The sequence below is a fragment of the Barbatula barbatula genome (genome assembly GCF_947034865.1).
Source record: "Barbatula barbatula genome assembly, chromosome: 1".
NCBI classification, from domain to species: domain Eukaryota; kingdom Metazoa; phylum Chordata; class Actinopteri; order Cypriniformes; family Nemacheilidae; genus Barbatula; species Barbatula barbatula.
In genome coordinates, this window is record NC_136766.1 from 30,628,050 (window position 1) to 30,655,824 (window position 27,775).

Below are 27,775 nucleotides of genomic sequence, written 5' to 3' on the forward strand. Positions count from 1 at the left end.
TAACTACACTAGAGCCAAGAAATGGACACAACACTTCAGAATGTCATTGCATCTCGTAAAAAAAGGAATCGAAGGAAGTATAATTTTCAATGCAAAGCACACACACATATTTTTAAACATCTTTAATTTCACAAAACAGTCTTTTAACATGCGTTTCTGTTTTCCTTCTGTGCATCTAACAACCTCCTCGTTTTAAAAAGAGGGAGAGAAAATAATTTACACATCTTCTGTCGTTCGTCTTATCTACAAAAATAAAAATTCAAGATACGACTAGAGCTTTACAGAAAATAAACAAACAGGCTGCGAACGCTATATTACATGAGTGAATGTACATACAGTAGTTTGCACGAGTGATTTTTTTTTCATTGTGCAGCATACTTTTACAAAATGTTACAGAGTAAATAAACATGGAACGTGAATATTACAAGAAATAAAAAGCATGAAAACAGTTTGGAAGGGAATATAAAATGTCCATTTCTCCACCTGAGTTAAAGAATAGTTAGCCTCACAAGCAACCATCCTAGAATTCAATCCATGTTAGAAGCTCTCTCCAGTCACGAAAACAAACAAACGATAAAACCAAGAAACAATAAAAGCAAAACTTTAGCAGGTTAGGTTTACATGTTAAATACTTACAAATATGTTTGTTTCCAAACGTAGTTTAAAGTTCCCGATCCCTTCATTTGTTCCAAGCACCCATTGAGCTACTACTGAACTATGGAAAATAGGCAGTGCGTGAAAAAATAAAATAAAAATCACAGTTGTACACGGGATACGATATTTTAGCTTGCAGGTCATATTTTAGATTTCATAAATATGAGATGATAACAGGAGTCAGGTCCTGTTCCAGTCATGGGCTGTGCTGTGTGATAACGGTTAACCTCCAGGAAACAGGTGTGTAGAAACATACTTCATGTAGAAACATACAAATATTTCACTTTTTTATTTCTTCCATAGCACAAAGCCTTCATCTTTTAGTTTTTTTCCTTCTTTCGCAATGTTACTCCGTGAATTACAGGTGACATCCTACCTGCACCTTATCACTTACAAAGGGGTCCCAGTGCAATATAATGAATGTCAAAGCATCACACAATGACCAACGGCCAGTGTTGATATTTTTATGAAAAAATATTTGAATGATCCAAAACTGGTGCTTGTTTGAGATGAGAAATCGATTCAGCAAGTAAAGTGCTGTGGGTTCCTTCAATGTCTTCACGCTCCCGTCTTCAGCCATGCTTTTTGTTACGTTCCACCTTCACTTCACTTTCCGTTCCTCAACCATACATTTGCAACTACTTCAATTCCATTTTCTTGCTTCAGTGCGTTCACAGAATTCTCAGTTTCCTTCATTCTTGACCTTCTCTTTCTGAATGCAGGCCGGAGGTCATCTGTCTTCAGTCGTGAATTTCTGATAAACTCAAACACATAATTCAACCTGGTTGTGCATTAAGGTGCAAGGCATGCTGGGAAGGGGACTACAGGATGGAGTGCAGGGCACACGTGTCTGTGCGTGTAAGATGAAGATCCTCAAATGATCCAACGATAAAACGTCAGAACCCAGTAGACTGGATTTCAGGCCGAGACGATTCTGCTGAGATGCCCTCTTTGCCTGAATTTGTGAACAAGCAAATCATACATGTTGAAATACAACACATGGATATGCCCAGACAGAAATGTGCATTTCTATTGCCGTTACATTGTGCGGGGTAGTCATATCCCCTGGTAAAAATCCTGCCTTCACTTTTATGTTCACCAAGGACAGACAAATCACTTTAAGTATGGCACCATGCTAGGTGTGATGCAAAGTAGCAAAGATGACCTCACCATTGCCGGCTCCATGGTCTAGTGATGATTTTCTGACTGCTGCGGGAGACGTCTGGACAAAGTCACCTGACGCTTTGTCAACAGGAATTGGCTCGCTTAATTTCTTCAGGAGTTTGTAATGGTCGGCTTCAATGTTCTACAAATCAAAAGCACCAAATCAGGAAAAAAAAGTCTTTCAGACATGAGAATTGATGTACTTTTTACAACGTGTAGGCTTTATATCGTTTCCATGTTTAAGTGCGTTTTACCCGAAGATGGTTTAATTTTCTCATGAGCTCTTCAATCGTGTGGAAGATCTCATCCACATTCTTGATCACGTGGTGCTGGGTGCTAACTTGTGATTGACTAAGCCCTTCTCCGTGACCAAGGTTGTCGGGCAGTGATTGGTCTTTTGGAGAGAGGCAAGGAGTCTCTTGCTCTTCTTCGTCCAAAAAGGATGTTGAGGACAAGTTCTGAATTTCATGGTTCTCAGGTATGTCAGCGTCTTTGAACTCATCAGTGCTGCTTTCATCTGTCAGAGCTCGGTCTTTGGGCATTACCAGATAAAACATGTTCCCTGGAATGAGAAATTCAGATGCGTAATCCCATAAATCGCGGCATTAACACACAGTATTAGCATGCCTGTATTCTGCCCATTTATTACTGATGAATGTGTTGCGATGGTTCAGCATATGAGGATTATATTTTGGCGAATAACTTGTAAAATATCTTTTTATTACACAGGCCATATTATCATTCGGTTTTTTTTGTAAACCTGTACCACGTAATGTATATATAAATGTAAATAAATATCTTTATTTCCTTGTTTATATATTTTTATTCCTTACTACTTAATTCCATATGGAAAGAATGATAAAAAAGTGGTTTTATTTCATGTTTTAAAAGTACAGTCACAATGTTGACTGTCAAACGTGTCAAAAATGTACAATTTCAGCAGATTCTCCTTTTACAAAAAACATGCAGACAGAAAAAGAAAGAGTGACGGCATTCATATAATTCAGGGCCGGTTTTCAAAACGGTGTAATATAATCCGGGACAAGATTTAGTTTCAATCAAAGGAGACCAAAAACAATCCTATGAAGTTTGAGACAAATAGCAATTGGTTGCAGAAAACCGGTCCAGAATGCATGTCCCAGTGTAATATATAATACTGTATATAAACCCCACCTCTTTCTTCAGAGGATTGGTTGGAGGTGACATCATCAGAGATGTCCTCAGGAATAGAAGAGCCCACACCCACAACTGTTTATGAAAGAAAGGGAAAAGATGTGTGTCGAAGTGAAAGTAAGTTTTGTGCAATGAGACAGTGAGTAGAAATGTTTTAGCTAACAAATCCGTGTAGAGTATTTGTGCATGTATTTATCAGCAGATAAAATAAGCCATAAGAACATGTCAGATGTGTCCATATATGAGAGAGGATTGTTGTAGAGCAAAGAAAAAAAGAGAACGTGTGTTAAAAGAAAATATCACACAAGCTTAATCACAGCAAGTTCTGAGCACATGCAAAGAGACAGAAAGAGGGGAAAAGATCAAATAGACATTTCTTTATCAAATTCAAGGTCAATTTAAAACACAATTTAGAAAATGTAATATCTGTCATTAATATTGAGCTTAATTGATTGGTATGGTAGATACTGATACGATCACCAATATATCATTCATCTCTGCTGAGAAACATTCAAAATGTGAAGATTAATGTTCTCATTTTGTGTTGCATCCTTAAACGTATTTACCTTTTCTTACAACCTGAACCGGAGGTACCACCACCTCTAAAGGGGGAGCATCTATATGGTCTTCCAGCCATTTGCTAGGGCTCTCCTTAAGGTCCGGGTCAGAAATATCTGGCCTTCGCCTATCTGCAAAAGGACTTTCATTGGTGGCTGTTTCATTAGTGGGTGTGTCATCTGAATCCTGACTCCACCCATCTTCAAGATCCCTGAAGATGAGCTGTCGCAGGTTCTCCACTAAAGAAAATGAGGAATGAAGGAAAACCATTAACCGAGGAATCTAAGACGATTGCATTTGATCAAGTTTCTATTTCTGCCGTTTCTGTTGTCTGACTCTTGATAAAGAACAACATTAACATTTAACATTATCCTTAGCCTAATTTGGTTAGGGCATTAACACAGTAATCCTACCATCTTGAAGAGCAGCTTCTGCAACACCAGCTTTTGTGTGGAGGTAACCCTCCCCATCCTCATGAGGACAAGCCTCAGACTTGTCGATTGGTGTGACAGAACATTCATCATCACTAACCGAGTCCGGTTCCAGAGACACAGACCCCTCAGATAGTGCAATGTCTAAAAGGAGTTAAAAATGACTTTTTCAATCATTTAAGCTAAGTAATAACATTCAAAGCACATTTATCTTCTAATGTAATAAACTCTAAATAGAAAAATTTGATTTCAAATGAGACCCTAGCTTATAGATGGCAGACATATGGCCGACATATCAAAGTTGCTCTTACCTAATCGACTGGTAGATGAAGGCACACCCGAGGACCTAAAATAGAGTCAAAAGGAGACAAAAGTCATCCGGCGGTGTGTTTTGACAGGTATGAATCGATCATATCATGTCCTGGTTAAGTGCTGACTTACAGTGCTGGAGATGGCTGTTTGGTCATGTTTGCTCCTTGAGTGGCTGAAGCGATTGTCTTTTCAAGCAAGTTTTTCCAGCTGTGGCACAAAGTAATACACAGGAAATCATGAGATTATCAAACAATTCCTTTTATTCTACAATCATTTATGTAAATGTATTAAAAAAGTCTGCCTTTTCTGCCTTTCAAAGGCTGATTTTACACGCGGCACATGCTACCACTTAAATAATAGAATCTGTTTGACTTACATGTTTTTCTCGGAAGACGTACCGGCCACCAGCTCGTAGATCTGGCTCTCTGACGTGCTTATTACATACAGAGCCTTATTGTCTGTGGACATCAATAAGTTAATAAACTATGTGCTAAGTTTATCCGGATCTAATGTACGTATTTCTAAGGGATAGTTCACAAAATATTACAATTCAGTCATCATTTATATACCCTCATGAAATTCAAAACCTGTACATGACTCTTGTGGAACACAAAAAAATATATTTTGTGAAATGACTGAGGGGTTCTGTGCCCATACAAAGACCAAGTAAAAAACTACTTAAATCTCACCTGTCGCTACTGGACGGACAAGGGAGGAGTCAAGACGGACGACAGGGCAGAATGGAGTTTTGGGGTCTGTAGCACCAACCCCACCCACCGATCGTGATGGACAGCGAAGGATGAGCCGGTCATCTGGACCCCTTTGAAGCAGCACCAAGAGATCTGACAGTAACAATGCCTGGATCTCTGTGACATTAATATACACACACACAAAAATATTTTTTAGCAGAAGTAGATATATTAGGGCTTGTAGTATATGCGTGCATATTTTAGTCTACATATACTACAGGGCTGTCTAACGATTAATAGCGATTTATCACATACAGAATAAAAGTTTGAGTTTACATTATAAATCCCAAATTAATAGTCCGTGGGTATGTATCAATACATGCATATATTTAAGAAAAATAAAAAAATTTATAAACATTTATATGTAATTTTAATTATTGGTAAATATATAAATCCATATAAATATTTCCTAAATATATATACACATTAATGTGTATGCGTTTATAGACATAAAATGAATGTGCGCAGTTCACAGCCATATATTATGTAAACACAGACTTTTATTCTGGATGAGATTAATCGTTTGACAGCCCTAATAAATAAAGTGCCATCCACTAATATTGGCACCCTTGGTAAATATGTGCACAAAGGCTGTAAAATCAATCTGCATTGTTTCTCCTTTTGACCTTTTATAAAACAAAAGCTTCTATATTTAAGTGGGGGGGAATATCACATTATGAAAAGAAATCTCTAATAGACCCTGGTCACAATTATTGGCACCCTTAGAAATTCATAGGAGTAAAATATTTTATAGTATATTCCCATTTTCTTAGCACACTAGACTAGAAGCTTGATGTTGTCCAGTCATGACTTCTTGTTACATACAAGAATAAATGTTAGTAACACAAATCCCAAACCCCCTTAATCATTCATCACAATGGATAAAACCAAAGAATATAATTCTGATGTGCATTAGATTTTGGGGTCGGAAAGCATTTAATAAAAATAAAGGAAAACTGCACCTCCATCACCACAAGTTGTTGGGACACTGTTCCAAGAAACAAATCTTCTGCTTTCATGCAAAAACAAACTCCACCATATTAATCTGCCATACTGAAACTTCAAGCAGGACTGGGGTCTATGGCCATATGAAATGAAAAATAATGTCTTTGACAGCAATAACACAAGATAGATTTGGTGCTCACAGGGATAAAAAATGCCCCATGTCCCCAGTTAAATTTGTCGCCAGATCTTTATTGTGGTGAACCTACATTTATACCAGAGGTCGTTGAAATGGCATCATGTTTTATATAAAATACCAACATATAAAATATCTAAACTTGCTATGCTAGAAATATTATAATCGGTCGTGGTTAGATCTTCCATCAGCACATTGGTTCAAAATGAAACCAAAAAAATGTTACACTGAATGCAAAATCAAGATCCTGCCATTGTCATCCCATGAACTGAAGATAAGAGAGCACCAACATTTGAAGGATCTTAAGAGATTGGGAGATGGAATGGGCTCGGATGACTTGCCCTACATTCTCAAACCTCAAAAGACATATGGTGGTTGCGAAATGTTGAGTACAAGGGCACCAATTATTATGACCAGGGTTTATACGAGAACCCCCCCCCCCCCGACTTCAAATTGTTTTACTTTGATGAAATGTTGGAATTTTGTAGATTTGTTTGTATAAAAGATCAAAAGGAGAAACAATGCAGATTTGTTTTTACGGCCTTCTTTGCTCATATTTACCAAGGGTGCCAATATTAGTAAAGGTCACTGTGTGATAAAGTCTTAAAATAATATTCAAAACGGTCATAGATAATTTAAACATTGCATGCATTTTCTTATGCCCTAATATGTTAAGTTCATTACTGACTGCACTTGGTTTTTACCAATTGTTTTGTCTCTGCTGACTTTCCATGTGAGAGGACCCTCATGGATCATTCTCTTAGTGGTGAGGTCCAGATTCTACAGAGGGTTAAGAATAAAAAGGGTAGGAGACATTAAAGAGAGGCAATAAGAACAATATGACCCTCTTTAACGAAAATATATAACATTTTAAGTATGGGTGATTGACACAGACAAAGCATATACCTTAAATTGTGCTGCAACAGGATTAGCGTGTCTTTCCAGGGGCGTGAGATCAAGCCTGCGCTGGTATTGGCTGAGACATTGCCTGTGCTCGGTCTCCCTGACGACCTCGTTGACCGCCTGTAGTATCCCACGGCAGCACGACTGGGCTCTCTGCAGCAGCTGCAGGTCAGGAGAACTCTCTGCAAATACAGATTCATGAAAAAAGTATTTTTTACAAGTCTATTACAATTTAAGAAAGTATGTTCTATGGGTTTGAATCGACACTAGGAAGAGCAAAGCTTGGATGAACCTTTTTTTTTACCAAAGTTTGTTTTAGGCCTAGTCCACACGTACAAGTTTTTTTTATAAAAGAGTTTTTCCTTCTTTGTTTAAAAAAAACCTGCTACATAGTGCTGTCATAGCATGCCAAACCAACAGGTGGCGATATAACCCTGACCATAAAGCCGTGTTGGCCAATCAGAAGCCTGGAATCTGACGTCAAACAAATGAGATAGCGGCACGAACATTCCAACGTCATAAGGAGAAATCTGAGTTTCTAAATATCTTTTTTCAAAAAAAGTTTGGTTTCAATGACTGCTTCCGGCGTTTTCGTGTTCGTGTGGACAGGGCCTCAGATGTGTCATTAAGTAATTCAATGTTGATATGTCTTTAAAAACAACACAGTTAGACACAGCCTTTTCACAGAGTGAAACAGTGACTTTCGAAAAGTCACAACCAGCTTCTAGATTATGTTTTCGGATATAAAAATCTTGCTTATATTTCAAGTGTACTTCATAAAACATAAAAAAAAAGCAGTTTGATTTGAAACGAGGATAAAATAGGTAGTGATGTGTGCACTTACCCTCTGTGTGCTTGATAATGTTATCCAGAAGCAGTGGATATTTAGTCAATCTCTGCATTTCAGAAACCAGGAGATCTTTCAGCTGTAACCTACGGCAGTGTGGACTGGCCTCGCATTCCTGTGAGCGTAACATATTTGTGTACGAATAAGTGATTTATTTTAACACATTTTACATTGTTATGCATTTCAGAACACTCTTATAGAAATCTACCACTAAATATCCATTTTTGTGTGAATGTTTAAGGTGGCTCGTAACAGCATGGTGCCTAAAGATTCCCAATTCTATTGTACTTGACCATTTGTTGAACAAGGTGTCATCAATACAATGAAATGCATTACCTGTATTAGGTGGGAGAATCGGGGGTCTTTGCGCTGTTTGTTTTTGATCAATTCCAGCGCTTGACTCTGTTGACTGCACAGATGAGACACCTGCTCCTGAAACTGGTCCCCTGCCTCCCCCTCAAACTAGCACACAAACAAACACAATATGAACAATTAACAGCGCAATCTCAGACCTCACATTTCTCATCTAATTATAAAAGCAATCTAAAAGTCAAACACATCTGAGTGAGGACACTGGTTCTTGATTTCACAACAGAAACTTACTCTGGCCAGCATGAGGTCTCCGATGCCCTGAACAATGACAGATTCCCTGCGATTCTTCATGGACTCGCATAAGCTTGCTAAGATGGAGAAGTGACACAGTAAGACAACGTGTCTGAAATGATCACTAAACAGAATGAATTCAAAAATTTTTCTCACCATGTAGTTCATAGACCTGATGCAGGTTCAGGAAGATGCAGGAGAGCTCCTCTTGACTGAGAACACTCTGCATCTTCTGGAAGAACACCTGATCTAAAACCCTAAGCGTCCGCAGATGAGACACCTCAGTGGTGAACAGCTCTATGACACAGAAAAGAAAAAAATTTCAATAAATGGTCTGGGGAAATTCCATGCAAATGTCAACCTAGAGTTTATATACATGGTTTATATGTGAAGTCTCTCTTAAAGTTTTTAAAGCATTTTGTTGTTTTTAAAGCATGATTGTCCATAGTCAGGTAGGTAAATTGTCACCTCCATAATGGCATTGTCACATCTATGACAGTCCAGCTATCTCCCTGGGAATCAAACCCAATGCTGCTAATATTGGATTGGATTGAATTTATTGTCATTACACACAACAAAATGTGCAACAAAATGTATTTTTAGAAGAAGATAAAGCATAACATGTTGAAGGTGAGGAGAAAAACATGTACACAATACACCATAGACAAGACTTGCAACAGGGATAAGTAATCCAGTTCCGACAAGCAGCCATCTGATCCTGCTGCCATGGTGGCGCCGTATACAGACCCGCTTGTCAGGCTGGCGAGTCAAAGCGACGGAGGCGATGGATCTGGGGATGGGAGACCGCCCTCGAGTGCAGCCTATGTTTGTGTGTGTGTGTGTGATAGTCTGTGCAGGTGTTTCAGTAGAATGGGGGAGGGACGCAAGAGCGAATACAATCATAGCTCAACCAGTTCAGCGTCAGTAACACTTTTCATGGTGATGCTGCAAAATTCACAGATTGGATATTTTGTGTGTATAGCCGTAAACAAGAGTACAACAGTTTTGTACCGTATATGACAGCTTGTCTGTCTATTTCACGTGAAGTTAGAGATGCCAGCACGTGTGTCTCCACTGTCTCCTGCCAGTTATGAGAGTCGATCACGTCCTCTTCCAGAGCGGGGGCATCGGGAAGCAGTGCCACAGGAGAGTCTACGCTCCTATAGACACAGAGATAGATGTTTGACAATAAGGATGAGAAATGGATTCAGAACATGTTGTGGACAAGCAAATGCTGTATTAAGTCACCTGCGGCGGGAGCGAGGGGTGTAAGGTGGTGTTGGATTCTCCAGGGATCTGAAAAAGAAGGTGGGTTGGGTGATATATCATTCATGATTTTTCAGTATGATTTTAAGGAAAATGTAAATTGTTAAGTATAAAGTACTGTAATGAGCCCAAGTTTATAATGTCCTTGTTTCTGTTGTGCATTTCATGTGGCGGCGTGTTTTGTACCGAGCTGAGCTGCTGGACACTGAAGACGAGGCGCTGTGATGTAACAGCCTCAGACCCGGCGCTTCCCTCTCCTCGCAGTCCTCCATATCAACATCACTTCGGGAACGAGGAACAGATTCTGCCCCTGCTCCACCTCCTCGTCGCCGCCCCTCCCCCTGAGCTTTTAAAGACTCGCTACGAGCCAAACGCACCAATGTGGTTGGACTGAGAATAAAGAACACATATAAAATAATGCTTATTTATGCGCGGGTAATAGACTGCTTCAAACCAGTACATTTAAAAAGTGTGTAAAGGGATACTTCACCAAACCATTTTAATTCTGTCATCATTTACTCACCTTCGAGTTCCAAATCTGTATAAATGTCTTTGTTCTGATGAACACAGAGATAGATATTTGGAAGAATGCTTATAATCAGACATATTTTGCCCCCATTAAAAAAAAGTAGTGGACAAAAGGGCCCTAGAACTGATTGCTGTCCAACATTCTTTAAAATGTCTTCTTTTCCCCCCAAAAAAGTATTTTTCCTACAATGGGAGTGAATGGGGGGCAAGATCTGTTTGGTTATAAACATTCTTCCAAATATCAGAACAAAGAAATGAATATAGATTTGGAACAACTCGCATTCTTTTCGCATTTTGGCTGTTCGTTTGCCAAACGTTATGGGGGACTGAAAACTTGCTAAAAATGGGTCTTTAAGTTCAAGTTCGTAAAAACTACATTGTAATCGTATTTTGTCGTGTAAACGTCAAAAGCGCAACTCTGCGAACACGCTGATGTAATGCATATTATTTGTTCAGTCAATAGGCATGCACAAGTATACCCAAAACAACAAAGGCGGCATGAACTATATGCATATGCGTTTTAACAGCAAATATTATGACTATTATGAGAGCTGTATACAAAGATAAGGTAACACAATAGGTGGAAGCTAATAAGCAATTAGTTGCTATTACTCAGAAAGCAACATTTGTAAGGGAAAATGCCATGCGGCAACCAATAATAGTAACAGTAACTGAACATAAAGTGTGACATAACATTGTGGTATGAAGCCCTTGGCATTTGCCTCTATGCGAAAGCTAATCGAGGAACCCCGACCTAAAATATACACTTCTAGGTTCAAATTGATTCAATACATTTTAACCTAAATGCTTCTCCGTGTCATAGCAAAAAGCACATACCTTTCCATGCTGTCCTCCCCAAGGCTGCTGGAAGACAACTTCTGTCCGTCACTTTCTCCGTCTTCAACAGAGTCTGAATGACTCTCAAACTGCTGAATTATGTTTTTCACGTTGCCTGGACGAACTACAAGAGAGAGACGTTGTAAACCAAACTTTCCAACGCTAATATAAGACACGCTGCTTTAAAAAGGCCATCAAATTATTTTATATACAAATTGGATACGTCTTTTCTGTCACCTTGAAACTCAAAGCCATAGCTACATAGCTAAATAGTAACTACAATCTAATTCTGATTTCATGGTGTCTTAAAAAACACAAACACTTAATTGAAAAGGTGGAAATGAAAGGGGCGTGTACCTTCGGTGGGGGACAACGGAACATGGAATGCTGGAGAAATAATATGAACAAAAATATGAGATAAAATAATAATATTTCAGATAAACAATTTTAAGTAAAATGTCAAAAAGAATTATGATACAAATTAATGCTATGGGTTTAAATAAGAGGTAAAACAACATTTGGCCCAACAGTGAGGTCTAAAACAACTGTTTATTTACTCGACTGAGATGTATTCCTGGGCTTCCCTATGTACTTCAATATAGGATTTCTTTTCTTATCTTCTCCATCCTTCTCCCTTCTTGCACTGCTCAGCTGTGAGGGGTAAAAAATGAGATTGTGTCAAAGAAACAGAAAAACACTACTGTAGACTGGGTAGAAAATATTCCAGAATATACTGAAAACATATATAAGCACACATTATGTACATCACTGACACATCTGTGATAATGTGCATCACCTAAAATGTACTGACCTCGATTTAAAGTGCTATATTTGTGCAAAGAAAATGTTCAAAGTATAGAAAATAACTTTCAATACTTTGCAAAAAATTCTAATTCATTTAATCTCTTCAAGTGAACAGATTAAGAACTACAATGTACATTCAGTAAATACAATAAAGGCTATACAAAATCAGATATGGATATAATATTGCAGATGATCATCAGGTGCACTCAGTATTACAATTTTATTTATTATGACCTCGAAGGGACTTAACCAGATAAACACTATGATCTTTTCTGACCTTTTTAGTTTTGGGAAAGAATGGAAGCCACTTCTCCTTCTCCGAGATTAAGCCGGGAAACACTTTAGAGTCTCTTAGCTTAATGCCCGAGTGTCTTAGATACAAGTGAACAGCAGATGCTAACGGAGAACTGAGAGAGAGAGAGATTGAAAAAGTAACTCAATTTAAAAAATGTAAAATACAAATAAACCATAAAAATATTCTTATATAAAGCAATACTGTATTTTGTTAAATTTGTAAATTTGTTAAAGGGATAGTTCACCCAAAAATGAAAATTCTATCACCATTCTCAGATTGTTCTAACCTGATTATGTGTAACCCGAGTATGAATTTCTTTGTTCTGCTAAACAAAGAGGAAGTTATTTGGAAGAATGTCAGTAACCAAACAGATCCCACCCCATTGACTCCCATAATATTTATTTTCCCTACTATGGCAGTCAATGTGGGGTGAGATAATTTGGTTACTGAAATTCTTCCAAATATCTTTCTCTGTGTTCATCAAAACAATGAAATGTATATAGATTTTGAACAACCTGAAGGCGAGTAAATGATGACAGAATTTTCATTTTTGGGTGAACTGTTCCTTTAATAAAGACAAAGATGAGAGCTTCCTACCTTCTCTCTTCTTCATGTTTTGACCTGTAAAGATATAAAACAAATGTAAATAACATTACACACACATCTAAAGTACATCACAATGTCAAAAACAGTATATATACATCTTACAGATAAATGTTGTGAGGGTCCTGTAACACGTTCTTGAGGTACACCTCATGCTGTGTGCACAGCGGTCATGTGACATATTGCACTGCAACAGTCTAGGTCATGTGAGAAGGTCGACACGCTGGGGTGTGTCACTCAAGACCGGACCTTTGTAACTCTTTATAGAGCATTTTCTAAGTGTATTTCCTTATCAACTGATCTGTGTGCAAGTTGCTCACACATTAGGCACTTTTCTATTATTAAGGTGTGAGCGTGTTTATAATCGTAGCTGTTTGCAAATTAACCATTTTTGATAACAATATTTTCAAACCGATGCTGTAACATGGCAGGGAAAAATGCAGGACGGGACATTAGTTCCTCAATTGGAGAAAATAACGTATATGAGAAGACAGGAGGAAGGGGGTACAAAATAAAATGGCAAGGTGACATTAGCCGAAAATAAATAAAATGAAAATAGGAAAGCAAGTTATTACATTTCTTAAAAAGAAACATGGACGTAAACTGTTCAAAACAAGACCAGGAATGTGTAATATAATATAATAACTAATAGAAAGTGTTGTTTCATGCTGACTTTATCCATTAAAAAAGACATATACAAAAACATTCTTTAAGAACCTGAAACTTAGAAAACTCACAAGATTTCCCACAGCGCAACAACCTGTTTCTCCACCACCTGTCTCTCTTTCACAGGCTCTCCATCTAACTGCTGCAGGTCAGTCTCTCCAAACAGAGATCCCAAACCCATCGTCTGCTTATTCCTGCAAAACACGGGTTACATATCTATTTAATTTACAATACATACTTCAAAACAACAGACGCTCCACCTCCAAGATTAAGCCAGGATAAGGAGACTTGATCAAAAAGTTTGCAAGGCTAGTAAATCAGGAGAACATTAACTCATTTTACTCAAAACAATAAATGTAAAATGGTCATTTTTCCAGTGAGAGGAATCACAATCTCAATCTAACAGCTAGTGCAATATAATACTAAAAATCCAGTATTTATTTACACGTTTAAAACTGTCCCTGTAACGTTGTTGAATATACATTTTAACCTATAGATGGCACTAATGCATGCTACAAACAAAAAATGAAAATAAAATGTCCGGTTGCTCTAAAGTTAGGTGTGCTGGCAATTGTGGATCAGACGCTGACAATATTGCATTATATTATTGTACCCTTCGCTTTTATATAATTCAAGTGAAAGAATCTGAATTCAAGTGGACAAGATGAAGTACCTGTAGTCTTGAAGCTGGTCTTGAATATCTGTAAACACCTGCTGTTGTAGTTCAGAAAGAGGCCCTCGAATGTCCTCCTGTGCATGAAGACGACTCTCTGGACAAATAAGTTTGTTTATTAATAAAACTTCATAACCTCACTTCTTGTCAGGAGATTGTACAGTAAACACTATATGCAGATTGTTCAGGGCTTTCGACACCATATGAAACCTTGAGTTATGTTTATTGAACAACACAGTGCACACTTTGAAACATTGCAGAATCTCACCTATATCTGTAAGGAACTCCTCTCTGACTTTAATCTTCAGAGGCTGAAGGAAATCAAAATGATGTGTGTTAGTTCAGTAACATTCTGAGAGGTGGATGACACAACTAGCTCTTTAATAAATCATTTTCATTATGACCCAATACAATACAAACTGTTAACAAATAAACAGGTTGGGAAAATTTAAAGACGTCTGCATAGAAATAATTTTCTTCAGAAATCTGTGGGATCTGGCATGAACATATAACATGGTTATGGAGATGGAGATACTCACAGCATCATGGTCCAGGAAATGGGAGCAAATCTGAGGAGCGAGGGAGCGGGCGTCTTTTGGGCTTGAACCCAGATATGCCTCCACAGACAAGTAAAACAGCTAGCAGGATCATAAACATAGAAACATGTTAATTTTCCTATGTATTAAACCACGCTTACTTAAAGGGATATTTCAGAGGCAAAACAAAAGTTTCTCTCACCCTCATGGCATCCTGACTGAATATGACTTTCTTCTTGAAGAATAATGCAGTCAAAGTTATAATACCACGTATCATTTTACTTCCAAGCGGTAGAATGGGAGTGAATGGGGTTTGACTTTGTGAAGCTCCAAAAAGCGCATCCATTCATCAAAGAACTGCTCGACACGGCTCTGTGGTCTTAACAAAGGTCATCTAAAAGCGATCTGATGCGTTTGTTTAAAGTAAATATCCATATTGATAGTGCTATTAACGTTGATGTCTAGTTTGTGTCATCCCTCTGCTGCAAGTGAACCTGAACCTTGTTTTTCCGGCAAATTAAATGTACATTTATGCACTTACGTTGCATTATACCATACATTTGTTTCTAAGTATATGCAATCCCCTGGGATCGAACCCACAACATTGGCATAGCTAGCGCCATGCTCTAACACTGAGCTACAGGAAAGCATAACAGAATGACCGTTACAAAAGCTCTCGCGCAGAGGAGACTGCATCCTATCTAAAAAAAAAAAAAAAACGCCGTTTGCAACCTGACCTTACGTCATCATTTGACAGAAAAACAAGCCTCAGTAAGTGTATAAACGCACATTTGTGGCATTAAGGGTCGCTCTCCCCCAGCTGACTCAAATCAGGCAGCTGATTCAAATCAGGCAGTTGATTTACGTTGTATCATGGGAAACATCTGATGTATACTCAAAATCAGAATACATTGATGTTAAAAAGTAGTGAACAAATGTATGGAATGTGTTGTTCACTCAGAATTCGGACAGCACTACAAAATGGCGGACACCGGATATAGTGCACTATTGGAGATATGGGTGAATTCAGAACCAGCTTGTGTGAATGGCCAGTCACAGTGCAACAGTGAAAAGAGACCACACTGGAACAGTGTCGCGCTGCGCCACGTTACGAACGCTGTTTAAGCGTCATACTCCGGTAATGCAGTATATTAAAAATTAATATCATAAGAAAAATGCCCACCGGTATTCGGTTTGAACCGGTATAAGGCACAGCACTACGTGGTATTATAACAGCGACTGCATTGTTGCCTTGAGGGCGAGTAAAACATGTGGAAATGTTGTTTTGCCGCTGAAATATCCCTTTAAGTTTCACTTCAACCATTAGCACATTTTGACTAATGGATTCATTTCTGACAATTGGCTACACCCATTTCATTTCAGACTTGTTTAGAATAAACCTGTGTGCATTTCCTTTTATTACTAGAAATCAGCATTAGAATAAATGAAGACAGGTTTAGCTTGCCAGAAACTTCACAAATGAAAGATAAAATCTGCAGGTTCAGTCTCGCTTTCACTTCCCCGAAGCTGCTTTGGTATCTGGTTATGAATTGAAGCCAATAATGACATTTGTAGCTGGTTTGATATAGAAATATAAAACCACCTTTTAAGCTTTAATGTGTCACTATATATCCACATTGTCATGTTAAACATGAATCTCACACAAAATCTTTCTAAAACACATAGACATCACAAAAAAAATGGTTAATGAGCTAGCAACTACCAGTGGGTTGGGATCCAGAAGTTGACCAAAAACATATCTCATAAATACAGTCATGTGTGCCGGACGACTTTTCAGCAGCTCTATGTCCTGGAAAGGCCCATCAATCTTTAAAAAAAGGAGAGAAATAAATATATATTTTAGTATAGACATTAATCTAAATGTTATTTCCCAGTAATTCCTTTCTTAACACAGCTCTACCTCATTTATCATGTATTCATCATCATCCTCCTCTTCTTCCTCTGGTCCAATGATCTGGGTCTTTCCTCCCTGTAATATAGAAGACAATTACAATCTAGACAAAGATTTGATAAAACAAGTCATGAAGGAAATGACCGTCTCACCATGTCAGTGGTGTTTGTGTCAGACTGTCTTTGGTGCAGGGGATGCCGGAGAAAGGTGGAAGGGGAGGAGAAGGGACTCTCACATGCCTAATCAGGGAGGAAGAGGAAAGGCAACAATTGGGCACATGGGTTTGTTTTATTTTCCTAAAGAGTTTGATAGTCTTATTTAATTAATACTGCATATAGGAATGTATTGTGTGTCTGATATTTGACCTGTGTTTTGACTTCCATAACCTTTTATGTTTTACTCAGTAAATGTTTTCTTGTACAGCTGCTTTGTAACAATGAAAATTGTAAAAAGCACTATATAAATAAAGCTGACTTGACTTAAAGACTTGCAACAAGCTCTACTCCAGCTACACAAACTCATCTCATTTATACACAGGAACAGAATGTGGGTTAAACACGTGGCCTTTAAAACAGTTTAAACTCACCTCAAAATCTCCTTCACTGGAGTCCATTGATAACCGGCCTGTCCAGGAAACAGTTTGCGCAACCAAATCAATAAAATGAGATTAATGGTAATGAATCACTTTTATCAGAGCAGAAAAATGTGCTTTGTCAAGGCCTGATCTTATTTTTTTTATTAAACTACTAATCATCCACTGACCTTCGCCAGCCATAAGATAACTGGCAATAACCTCTGATCGCGTTCCATCCTGAAACAAAGACAGTCATTTATAACAAACGCTGCAAAAAGGAAATTCTGAATGCTAAAGTAAGCACTGAAATGTAAGAAATATGATACCACATCTCGCTGAATCTTCACTCTAACTTGATTCGCTCTTCGTTTGGCACTTTCTATTCGCTCCTCCAGGGAAGGGGATGGGTTACGAGACTGTTCCTCCAACAGGTTCTGCAAAAGTCATGGGTGGAATTGGCCCCGTTTCAAACTTTTGAGAGCAACTTCCTTATCTAGTTTCTACATAAGCCACAAGAAACAGAGCCGTTTTTTCGATTTAGAACACAGTTAAGCTGATACCTCTAGTTCTGCCTCTTCTTGCTCTAACATCTTTCTGAGGATCTCTGTTGCATGTTTTTGCACCTCAGGGTCCTATAAATTAAATACAATAATGATTAAAATGACAACTGTGTTGGATGTTTTTAAGTTGTTTGCTGTTCAACACAATGGAATATTTGGACCCGCTCCATCTCGAAACAATGGTGGGTAGGCCTACCTGTAATGGTTTGGGTCCTGTGATTCTTTGGGTTGGGGTGCTGCTTCCTGTAGGTGGCGTTGGTGGAATTGGGGGAGACACGGCTTCACCCACCGATGCTGTCTTGTGATTGGCCAGTAGGTCCGTAGGAAGGGGTTGAAGGGGGAAAGGCCCAGCTGAAGGCGGGGGGCCCTGCAGAGTCAACGCCACATACGTCCCAGCTATCATGAAAAAGGAAGTTTTATCTATTACTGTACTGATCCACTCTGTCGTCGCAACTTTACAACAAGGTGTTTAACTACGATACTCACATTTGATAATTTTTACTACTTCCTGATGAGACATGGATGAAACCAACGAGCCGTTGACCTGAGAGGGAAAATAAAATAATGACAAGATGGTTACACTTCTGGAATCAAGTGAAGTATTTTTTGGGGCTTTTGTTCAATCATTACCAAACTAGCCGACTGGTTTTCCAAATTGTTAAATATATCCTGCTAGCATTCAAACATCAATTATATATTATAATGTGAAAAGGTGACCTTCGGAGAGTGAACTGAATCAGTTGAAACATTCAACCAACACATTTAAAGTGGAAAATGTCAATACCTTTATAATTCTGTCCCCTTCCTGGACCCCAGCCTTGACCGCTGCTCCACCTTTAAAGTAATGAAGGAAGAAAATATGATAATAGTATTAACGGCTACAATAAATATATATGTATATGTGTGCAGCTTGTATTAGTTTTCCTGTGCTATCAGAATTGGTATTGAAATAAAGTGCATGTGTGAGTGCAGTTACCTGGTCGAACATTCTGCACGAGTTTGATCCTCTCCCCACACACAGTGAAGCCAAACCCCAGATTGTCCCGTTGAACAACCACACATCTTTGGACTAGACCTGTCCCTGACATTAAGGCACAATGTTCTGTAATACAATTCCATAAAAAGACACATAATAAATGATATATATAATTTTTACCTGTGTTCTCTGTGGAAAAATCTGACAGCGCCTCTCTTTGCTGGCCAAGGGAGGACCGGCGTTCGGAATCCCCCAATGTCAAACTGCTCAACCTTGACAAGAAATGAACAATGATGTCAAAACAAAAGGGAGAAGATAGAAAATAGATAGAGTCAGAACATAAAAACAGACCCTTATTGGCACCCTTAGAAATTCTTATGAGTAAAATATCTCTGAAGTATATTCCCATCGATATAATTTTTTTAAAGGTGACTAGGAACATGTCATGGAGACTAACAGTTCTTGTTTCACAGGAGAATAATATTAAGTAACTCAAAGACAGCAATCCTACAGCAGGGACAATAAGAAGTATAAAGAAATATCAGACAAATGGGCTAATGGATTTCATTTGCCTAGATCACTGGCCACTGTCTATTGTGGAAGACGGAGGGTTTCGGCGACTCATGTTCTATTTAGATTCACGTTACACTATGCCAGGGCGTAAATATTTCACAGATGTGTGCCTGCTGCAGTAATACCAAACAGTGTTTACATATGTCGACGGCCTTATGAAGGACAACATAACATCAATTGTTTTCTCTTGTGACATTTGGAGTGCGAGTGTATGTCCCATGTCCATGTTGAGCCTCACTGCGCAGTTCATTAATCAAAACTTGGAACTACAAAAAGTTTTTCTACACTCTCAAGAGTTTTCAGGGTCACACACCGCAGAGGCTATTGCTGCGCATTCACTCCAGCTCGCCGTGACCGAGGGAATTATGTCACAACGCAGCATCACTGATATGATCGCCTCTGGAAGACGCATCGTCGGTCATTTCAACAATAGTTTGGCTATAGCCTTTTTTGTTCCAGTTGTAAGTTTAAAGTCTAAAGCTAAATTTTAAGACGTTTAGATGTTCTGTCTTTAACTTTATTTTAAATTCTACAGGAAAGTTGTATTTGTCAAGCCCTAAGCTGTTCCCAATAACCAAGCACAGGCTGCTAAGTTAATATGCTGAACATGTTGCTTGCAAATAAATACTCAATTTATGATAAGTTGTCTTCTCTTAATTGTAATACTTAATATACAATGTTGTTAAATATAGTTTAATAAATAATGCTACATGATAAATAGAAGGCTTTAAATAGACCCTGTAATCGGTGATCGGTATAGGGTGATACAGCTTCCAGTAATCGGGGATCGGTCCAAAAAATGCTGATCGGAGATCCCATAGAAATATGTTGGTTCAAAACAAACATTCAAATCCACAAAAAATTTGTTACTCTCGGATGTATTCGGTTTGTATTCTCAAACCTCAACAGACTGAAAAGAACACCCTCAAGCTATTTTTCTAATAAATTGAGGTTGCGGGGTGTATTAGATACAAGGGTGCCAATTACTGTGCCCAACATGTATGGAAGAAAACATTTACAATGTGATATTCCCTCAAATTGTTTTAAAATGTTGGAATTTTTTGGATTTTTTAAAATAAAAGATCAAAACCATGCAGATTAATTTTTACAGCCTTGCTCATATGTACCAGGGGTGCCGATAGTGGAGGGCACTGTATCAAACTAATGTCATCAAAGAGCCAACAACTCCAGGGGGACAACCAAGACTAGGTCTAACTCTCCTGAAAGACCTTGGGAATGTACTAGAGAGGCGTTGATATGACTCTCCAGTCATCTATACAAGATCTTGACCCAAAATTAATGTAATTCCAGACTAAACTAAAGGCAGTCTAACAAAACATTAAATGTGCATTTTTGTACCATTATCTTATATTAAACATTCTTTAACATTGACAATGGTCAACTGGGTATGGTAATCAAATCACGGCGACTATTTGTAAATAAACCGGACTTGCCAAAATATTTCAGTTAATATCCAAGTACACACGAACAGACAAAAAACTAAGAAAACTCACCAAGCAGCAAAAGGACTAAGAGGAAGCATGTAAAAGAGAAGCAAGGAATAACTATGAGAAAGAGAGAAAACTAAAGACAAAGAATGAAAATTAAGGAAAACATTCAACAGGGGGACAGACATCACATAAACAGACAATCTTTAGTGAAAGACTTTTACAGAACGAATACTATTACTATACATTTTTAGACACCTTCAATTCTTTCTGGTTCTCAAACCTTAGCTGAGTGCCATGCGATATTCTACCAGTATCACCAGGGAAACCGCTTCACTGTTTGTATCATTCTGCCACTAAACTGGGGACTTATGAAACTAAGTAAAACATGCATATTTGGCAGTGTCTCTTAAGGCTTTTTTTACTTCTGCCTCTACGCCCTAGGCAACGCAACAGTTTTCATTTATACTATCCGTGTCGACAACGCACAATTGCCACTAGGAGTCAGTGTCAACAGGTGTGTCGCTTGGGTAACCAATACAAGAGCTGAAGAAGAAGCGTTTTGTTGTGTATGCTGTCTGAGAGGCATTTAGCAGTGATAGATGCAAGTAAACAGTCTCTTTTGCAGCTTGAGTTATTAAATACAGAAAAACACATCATTTAGTCAATTCAATCAGAAGTCAATCTGCTTGGGAAGGGCCAATTCACAGCTGTTAGAGAAGGTGGCGGTATGCATGTGAAAAAATTGGCTGCGACCCTCCATACAGACAGAGAGAGAGAGAGAAAGAGAGAACTTGCTATTGTAAACAAGTGCCTGTTTACTTTAAAAATCAATGGAAAGTACAGCAAGTGCAATGGAAATAACGTCCTTTCAAGAACACTCGTTCATTCACAAGCACATTCTGTCTACTTTTCTCACTAATAACTTCACTAAAGCAGCATGGCGCTAATTTAAAAGATGTGACGTTTGGGATTAGTTGCGGAGGTTTGTTTAACTGCTATGCTGGGCTCAAATTCGTGGCGTAAGAAAGTAGTTCCCCATTTCCCTTAAAAATCAGGTGCTTTAAAGACACACCGATGTTGTTTCTGATTTATCTATACATTTGCAATAAAACTCTCGTATGTAAAAGTGCTCTTTATCAGCATCCGTGCTTGCCTGCGGCCTCCTGTCTATGGCCTAATCACAGCCGTGCTGATATAGAGTACTAACACATATTTTGTATGACGCTGTTGTATTTTAAATCTTTACTTACTTTCAATATGGTCTATTCCCATACTTTGATTGGAAATATATACATATAACAAGATTTTACAAATATTACAGTTTTTACCACAATCATGTCAATAAAGCTACGTCTGCAACGCATACAAATGTCTTGCAAACATCACGTTTGCTTGGAATTTTCAGTTTTGTTTTATCGCCCTGAGCAGTCATACCTGGACAGGTGAGTTTGTTTCTTAATGGCTGGCCTGCTGTCACATGATGACGCAAACAGGAAACGTAGACGCAGGAAAAACAAGTGAACGGAACGAGAGAAAAAGACATTGAGACAGAACACACAGACAACAGTTCACAGTCATGCATTACAAACAGAGGCGCACAGATAAAAGACACACAAATGAACACATGGTGGTCATAAAAAGATTGATAGACGGACAGAATTAAAAATGAAGGCTCCTTCGTCTGTTTATGTGCCATAATTCCTCAAGCAACCACAAACACTGCTTTAGAATGGAAACAAGGAAACTTAAAAGCCCTTTTCATTGAAAAACTGTACAAGATCTGACTGATCTTAGAGCTGAGTGTACAAAAAGTATACATTCTATCACTGTATTCACTGTAAACATCCGAAGGCTGTCACTGAAACAATAGAATACAGTATATTTACCTGTCCAGAGTAGAGGTTGGATGTCGAACACTCATGGCTGCAAACCGTCAGAGGTTTGTCCAATTGACTTTTGTAGTACAGTGTCAGTTTGAGATCATGTCAGTAATGGAAGGTCATTTGTATCTTTTTGCACTCCTTTAGTTGGGTTTTATCCGATCACCACTGCAGTGGTCAAAGTCTCATCCGGTAGAACAAAGCGGTCATCCTCATCATTGTTCCGTATGATCAACCAACATGTAATGGTCAGTTAACCACTATAAATCTTCTCAGTTGCTTGTGTTGCGGTAGTGTCATCTAAACATTCTCTGAGTTGCATATAAATATACAAGTAAACCTTTCTGTATTACCCCTGGTGCTTCAAGTTTACCGAACAACGATTAGGGAGAAATCATCTAACCAGCCTGCAGTGGTGTCAAAATATTTGCTTCAACTGCAAATGTCACTACAATGCAAAAATCAAACCATAGGCTGAATAGCAGGATGCATACAGGCAGGCACACAAACTAGCACAGTGTTAGAGGAAATAAAGTGCATTAACTCCAATTAACCACAACAATTAACAGCAAATCACAGTGGTGACAGTCACATAAATGCAGCTGCTTACACAAGAGCTATCCACAGCCATATCCACAACTAAACACCTGCAATAATGTATCCATAGACAAATCCATAGATTTCAGTGTTTTAGCGACAATCACCAATGGCACACTGCAGGCCGAAAATAAATATTAGAAACGCGATGTTTCCTGTGTACGAGAGGCCGCAGGGCGCACATCACCACCACCGCCGCCTCGTACGGTCAGGCGCCGCACGCTAGCTTGACTCCGGCGGCTGCGGGCTTTCACCTTCACGCGCGTGCGAAACAACGCCGGAGCGCCGACCAATTCACAAGATCCCTGACGCCCTTAAGGTACGATCAAACTCCAACGAGATGCTTTTGTTTTGGGATGTAATTACTAGTCGCCTTTTTGCGGCTTCACACGCTTATTCGGTGGCTAGCGAGATTCATTTGATCCTTAAATAGGTCCGTACGGCTTGAATCCCGGCCTGTCCCGTCTTAATGGATGCGTCTTTTTGGATTCCTGCTATATGGACCTTTAAGGTTGATGTTCATCTATTGCTTCCCAGAGTTACGTGATCTGCCGGTCTTTGATTGGTAGTGATATTCCAATGTTCAAGCGTTCGCCATTCTGGAATAAAACCATCATCCTTGGTTTAATGTTTGGGAACTAGGAAGGCAAACAGACTCTCGATCGCCCTCTATCGGCTGGATTCTGAAACATTCTCCCTTTGGTGCCATTGTCCAGTAGTTGGAGAAAAAAGGCAAAGGCGTCATTTTAGCGTGCCTGTATATTCTATTCACCATTAAACTTACTTGCTTGTAAGATACGAATTTAAGACCATTGACTCATTTACGAAAACAAGTAGTTCCTTGACCGGGAATCGAACCCGGGCCGCGGCGGTGAGAGCGCCGAATCCTAACCACTAGACCACCAGGGACTTCCGGTCATACATGATATAACAGAGAATAACAGGACAACATCTTACTCTGAATGATTGTGTGATGCAAATTTGACAGGTAACAGATATTAACAGTTGGTGGTTAAAATACCCACGTGAGATGTCTCTTTCAATTTGTAAAGCATTTGTTTTATTTATAGTGAATGAAGTCAGGTATTAAGTGCCATTTTCAGGATTGTCACATCAATAAGAAACATGAAATAAAGAAACTATTCCCTTCTCCATTCATTGGGTATTATTGCTTCAAGATTGTAGGATTTCTGTGAAATAAAATGCACAAATTTGTCGTCTCGCAAAAAACGCGTCCTTTTTTGTCACATCCATAACGCATGTTTATTTCCCTTTTTAGAAAGTGTATATACTACATTTCTAGGATGTTTAGACTCTATCAACAAGGGTTTTGGTCGAATATAAACCGATATGGTTCAATTCAGGCCTATTACATTCTGAGCATTTTAATGTCACGTCCAACAAGTTGGAATTGATGCATTATGACATACAGTAACAATTCAACAGCACACTTTTTATGTTAATAAATTTAACTTACAAATACTTTTTTAACATCAAAAGTCATAAATGTTTAGTTGTATTAAATGCACAGGGAACAAACAATTGTTGGCATTACATACAATGCAAAAATAAACTATTGTTCAGGCCGTGCTAGCTAATGTATGTACTAATGTTGTAAAGCAAATACAATCGTATTCCAAAGTGTTACCAAAGTATCTATTTTGGGCAAACCATGTAGACCGTGAGGACAAATTGTAGGAGAAGGATATTACCTTATTTGGACGTAAATGGGCGTGGAGGATTGAAGTGGGTCCCGTTAAGGAAGAGAACATCTGGACAGCGTCAGAGGAAAGTAGCACGTTAGTAGCAAGCATAAAGTGAAAATCTGTATAAGGTATGTCTGCATCGGATGTTTTCATATTTCATGTTGGGTCGTGGGCTACTGAAATGCGTGTTATCTGTAGCCTATGTAATATAATTAAAGGGGAGTTATTTTCAATCACACCTTAGCCTGTGGAATGCGCGTCATACCGTTAACGTTAGTTGTTTTGTAACAATATCTTTATTTACAGCGTTGATACATGTACTGAAGTCTGTTTATGCGTTTTAAATTCGAACATCTCCTCGTAAAAAGACGATTCTCATCACTGCGGCCAACTTCATTCTGAACCACCAAACCCTGAAGCCCGACAACAACCACACCCTCACCGCATCCGTTAGCCGAACTAACTCGTGTGAAGACAAACGAAGATATCTTCTAACATTACGCAATAAAAAAACAGAATACCCCAATTCTTTAAAACCCTGCCAAATAGAGTCTCTTCACGTCTACGTCTTCATGTTTTGTTTTGATAGTATAATGTGTGAAACGTGACAAGGCATATGGTTTGTGTTAGATAGGCTAAATATCTTTATTTTGAGTTTAATCTGTCCAGTAGTTTAACACGGAGCCACCAAAATTATTTTCTGTCTTTTGTGAAACACAATATGGCCGCCACAATACCTTATTTTGCAACACCTAGAACACATACCATTCATTTGGTAGACATCTGTAAATTACTCTGGATTTTGTTTTTCTTCTGCAAAATATTTCACTTTAGGTTGCACATAATAAAACAGCCTGCATGCACACTTTATAAGAACTGTAAATCTGGCCAAATGCTGTTAAATGCAATACAAATGACAGTATTAAAATAATGCATTTAAGAAAAAGAAGAACCGAGCATCAACCTGCCTTGCAAGGAGTTGAAGAGTTCAAGCTCCACAAATATGAGTTCTCCTTCTGCCATTGAACCCTGTTCACAAAGAAGTGCTTGAGAACTTTCTTAGAGTATGGTGTTTACAAAATCCGTGACTGGAGGATGTCAAATTTGTTAGCCAATGGTATCTTTCAAATAATGTTGCTGTCCGGTTTAGCTATGTTGATTTGGATGGTTCGTCAGCCTCTTCTTTGTATTTACAATCTTTTTTCTTGGCAGGTTCACCTGAAGCTGAAAAACAACAATCATATGCCTATGAATCATGCCGCTGGTTGTCTTTCAGCCTTCCCGTCTCATGTGGACACGTCTGGCGGCTTTAGTGTTCACATGCGTGGCGTTTAGCGTGGCCGCCCACGGTGGCAGACTCCCTGAAGGCATGGGCGAATGGTGTGTGTTCTGCTGGGCATTCAGTTTCGCTGGCACCCTTCTGGTGTTGCTTGTGGAGCTTTTGGGTCTACAGTCTCGTGCCCCTGTGTCCTGGACCAATTTCCCTATTACCTTTTCTTGCTATGCTGCACTCCTTTGCCTATCTGCCTCCATCATCTTCCCCCTCTACTTCCTTAAAGGCAGTCTGAACCAAGAGATGCGGGACCACAGAATCGCCTCGACTGTGTTTTCTTGTCTAGCCACCATGGCTTACCTGGTGGAGGTGAGCCTGAGACGGGCACGACCAGGCGAGGTGGCTGCGTACATGGCAACAGTCCCAGGCCTGCTGAAAGTGTGTGAAACCTTTGTGGCCAGTGTCATATTTGTGTTTATCAGTGACCCCGTTTCATATAACAGTCACCCTGCTGTGAAGTGGTGCATGGCTGTGTACTGCATTTGTTTCGTGATATCAGCTGCCATCGTGATATTGTGTGTTGGGGAATGCACAGGGTGCCTCCCTTTCCCGTTTGCACGTTTTCTTTCTGCCTATGCTCTATTGGCTGTTGCAATGTATCTCACTGCCACTATTATCTGGCCAGTGTTTAAGTTTGACAACAGTCATTCTGGAAGTTCTAGCCGACCAGACCATTGCCGTGGCACACAGGGGCTGTGCTACTGGGATAAATGGGTCGCCGTGGCTGTTCTCACGGCTCTCAACTTCCTGATCTACCTGTCGGATCTGGCATATTCTGCCCGACTGGTGTTTGTCACTTAATGAGAGACAGATATCTGAAGAACAACCCATGTAATCTTTTCACTGAGATTGACGTATTTTAAAGCCAAAGATTTGTGCACTGTACTGAAATGACTTCAGGTTCATAAGCCTTTCTCTCAAGTGTCTAGAAAAGAGGAGGAGGAAAGTAACCAGTAAATAAGATGGTATTAATGAGAATTTAATGTGATTTTTAGATGTTACCTTACTGTGCAATTTCTTATCATGAAGCCTTATGACAATTACTGTAAAAAAATGTCTGTATCATGCAAACTTGAAGCTTCAAATTTGTGACATGCTTTATTGTTGACTGGTGACCTCAAAATAGCATTTCAAAAGGTTTTTCATCCAAAACCAGTAAGATTTTCTTTCATATTAGCATTGAACACAAAGAACACAAATAAAGATTGATATGCTGTTACATCCATGTGACAATTGTCATATTCTGTTCCAGCTCATGATTTACAATTGACATGAGGTTTTCAACAGTTTTGTTTTTATATTTGAAGGGGTGATGATGAGAGAAATACATTCTGTAGATCACACAGGCTTCCAAAAAAAATTAATTCAAGTTTATCTACAGTGAATGTCCCAGGCTTGTCAATGCTGAAATGCATGTTTTTAGTACATTTTTGCTTAAAGATCAGGCCATGCCAACAAGTTGCTATTTTTGTA

At 38.8% G+C, this 27,775-nt stretch overlaps 2 protein-coding genes across 5 annotated transcripts; one reads left to right on the plus strand and one right to left on the minus strand.

Moving 5' to 3' along the window:
• Positions 1 to 42: 42 nt before the first annotated feature.
• On the minus strand, positions 43 to 23,927 carry arhgef11 (Rho guanine nucleotide exchange factor (GEF) 11). Of its 4 annotated transcripts, none has more exons than XM_079456849.1 (41): positions 22,673 to 23,927; positions 18,943 to 19,034; positions 18,763 to 18,867; positions 18,571 to 18,620; positions 18,273 to 18,330; positions 17,983 to 18,182; positions 17,787 to 17,858; positions 17,553 to 17,660; positions 17,415 to 17,463; positions 17,239 to 17,276; positions 16,805 to 16,891; positions 16,662 to 16,730; positions 16,464 to 16,568; positions 14,744 to 14,842; positions 14,473 to 14,515; positions 14,205 to 14,301; positions 13,603 to 13,725; positions 12,860 to 12,883; positions 12,245 to 12,374; positions 11,721 to 11,814; positions 11,521 to 11,550; positions 11,164 to 11,287; positions 9,985 to 10,188; positions 9,781 to 9,828; positions 9,544 to 9,692; positions 8,689 to 8,829; positions 8,533 to 8,609; positions 8,266 to 8,391; positions 7,927 to 8,044; positions 7,086 to 7,264; positions 6,884 to 6,959; positions 4,982 to 5,158; positions 4,669 to 4,750; positions 4,422 to 4,499; positions 4,292 to 4,326; positions 3,963 to 4,124; positions 3,558 to 3,788; positions 2,992 to 3,066; positions 2,073 to 2,380; positions 1,825 to 1,960; positions 43 to 1,609 (listed from the first exon to the last, which is right to left on the minus strand). In XM_079456849.1, exons 1-41 carry the CDS (start codon positions 22,705 to 22,707, stop codon positions 1,551 to 1,553), a joined length of 4,293 nt encoding a protein of 1,430 aa, XP_079312975.1. In that variant the 5' UTR covers positions 22,708 to 23,927; the 3' UTR covers positions 43 to 1,550. The 4 variants fall into 4 exon arrangements, 3 of the variants coding, with proteins under 3 accessions (XP_079312975.1, XP_079312976.1, XP_079312977.1); XM_079456850.1 differs by having other exon boundaries at positions 18,763 to 18,861; positions 22,673 to 23,882; XR_013786684.1 differs by having other exon boundaries at positions 115 to 1,609; positions 2,992 to 3,316.
• Positions 23,928 to 24,999: 1,072 nt separating this feature from the next.
• On the plus strand, positions 25,000 to 27,774 carry myadma (myeloid associated differentiation marker a). Its single transcript, XM_079458067.1, has 2 exons — positions 25,000 to 25,097; positions 26,182 to 27,774. The coding sequence occupies exon 2, from the start codon at positions 26,225 to 26,227 to the stop codon at positions 27,101 to 27,103; it is 879 nt and encodes a 292-aa protein (XP_079314193.1). The 5' UTR covers positions 25,000 to 25,097; positions 26,182 to 26,224; the 3' UTR covers positions 27,104 to 27,774.
• Position 27,775: the final 1 nt, after the last annotated feature.

Excerpts from the sequence above, each read along its gene's own strand:
- arhgef11 (XM_079456849.1), bottom strand. The coding sequence starts at position 22,707 with ATGAGTGTTCGACATCCAACCTCTACTCTGGACAG. Across the intron at positions 18,183-18,272 it reads AGTAGTAAAAATTATCAAAT|CTGGGACGTATGTGGCGTTG; the intron begins GTGAGTATCGTA and ends TTTTCATGATAG. Across the intron at positions 4,751-4,981 it reads TGTCCGTCCAGTAGCGACAG|ACAATAAGGCTCTGTATGTA; the intron begins GTGAGATTTAAG and ends TGATGTCCACAG.
- myadma (XM_079458067.1), top strand. The coding sequence starts at position 26,225 with ATGCCGCTGGTTGTCTTTCAGCCTTCCCGTCTCATGTGGACACGTCTG.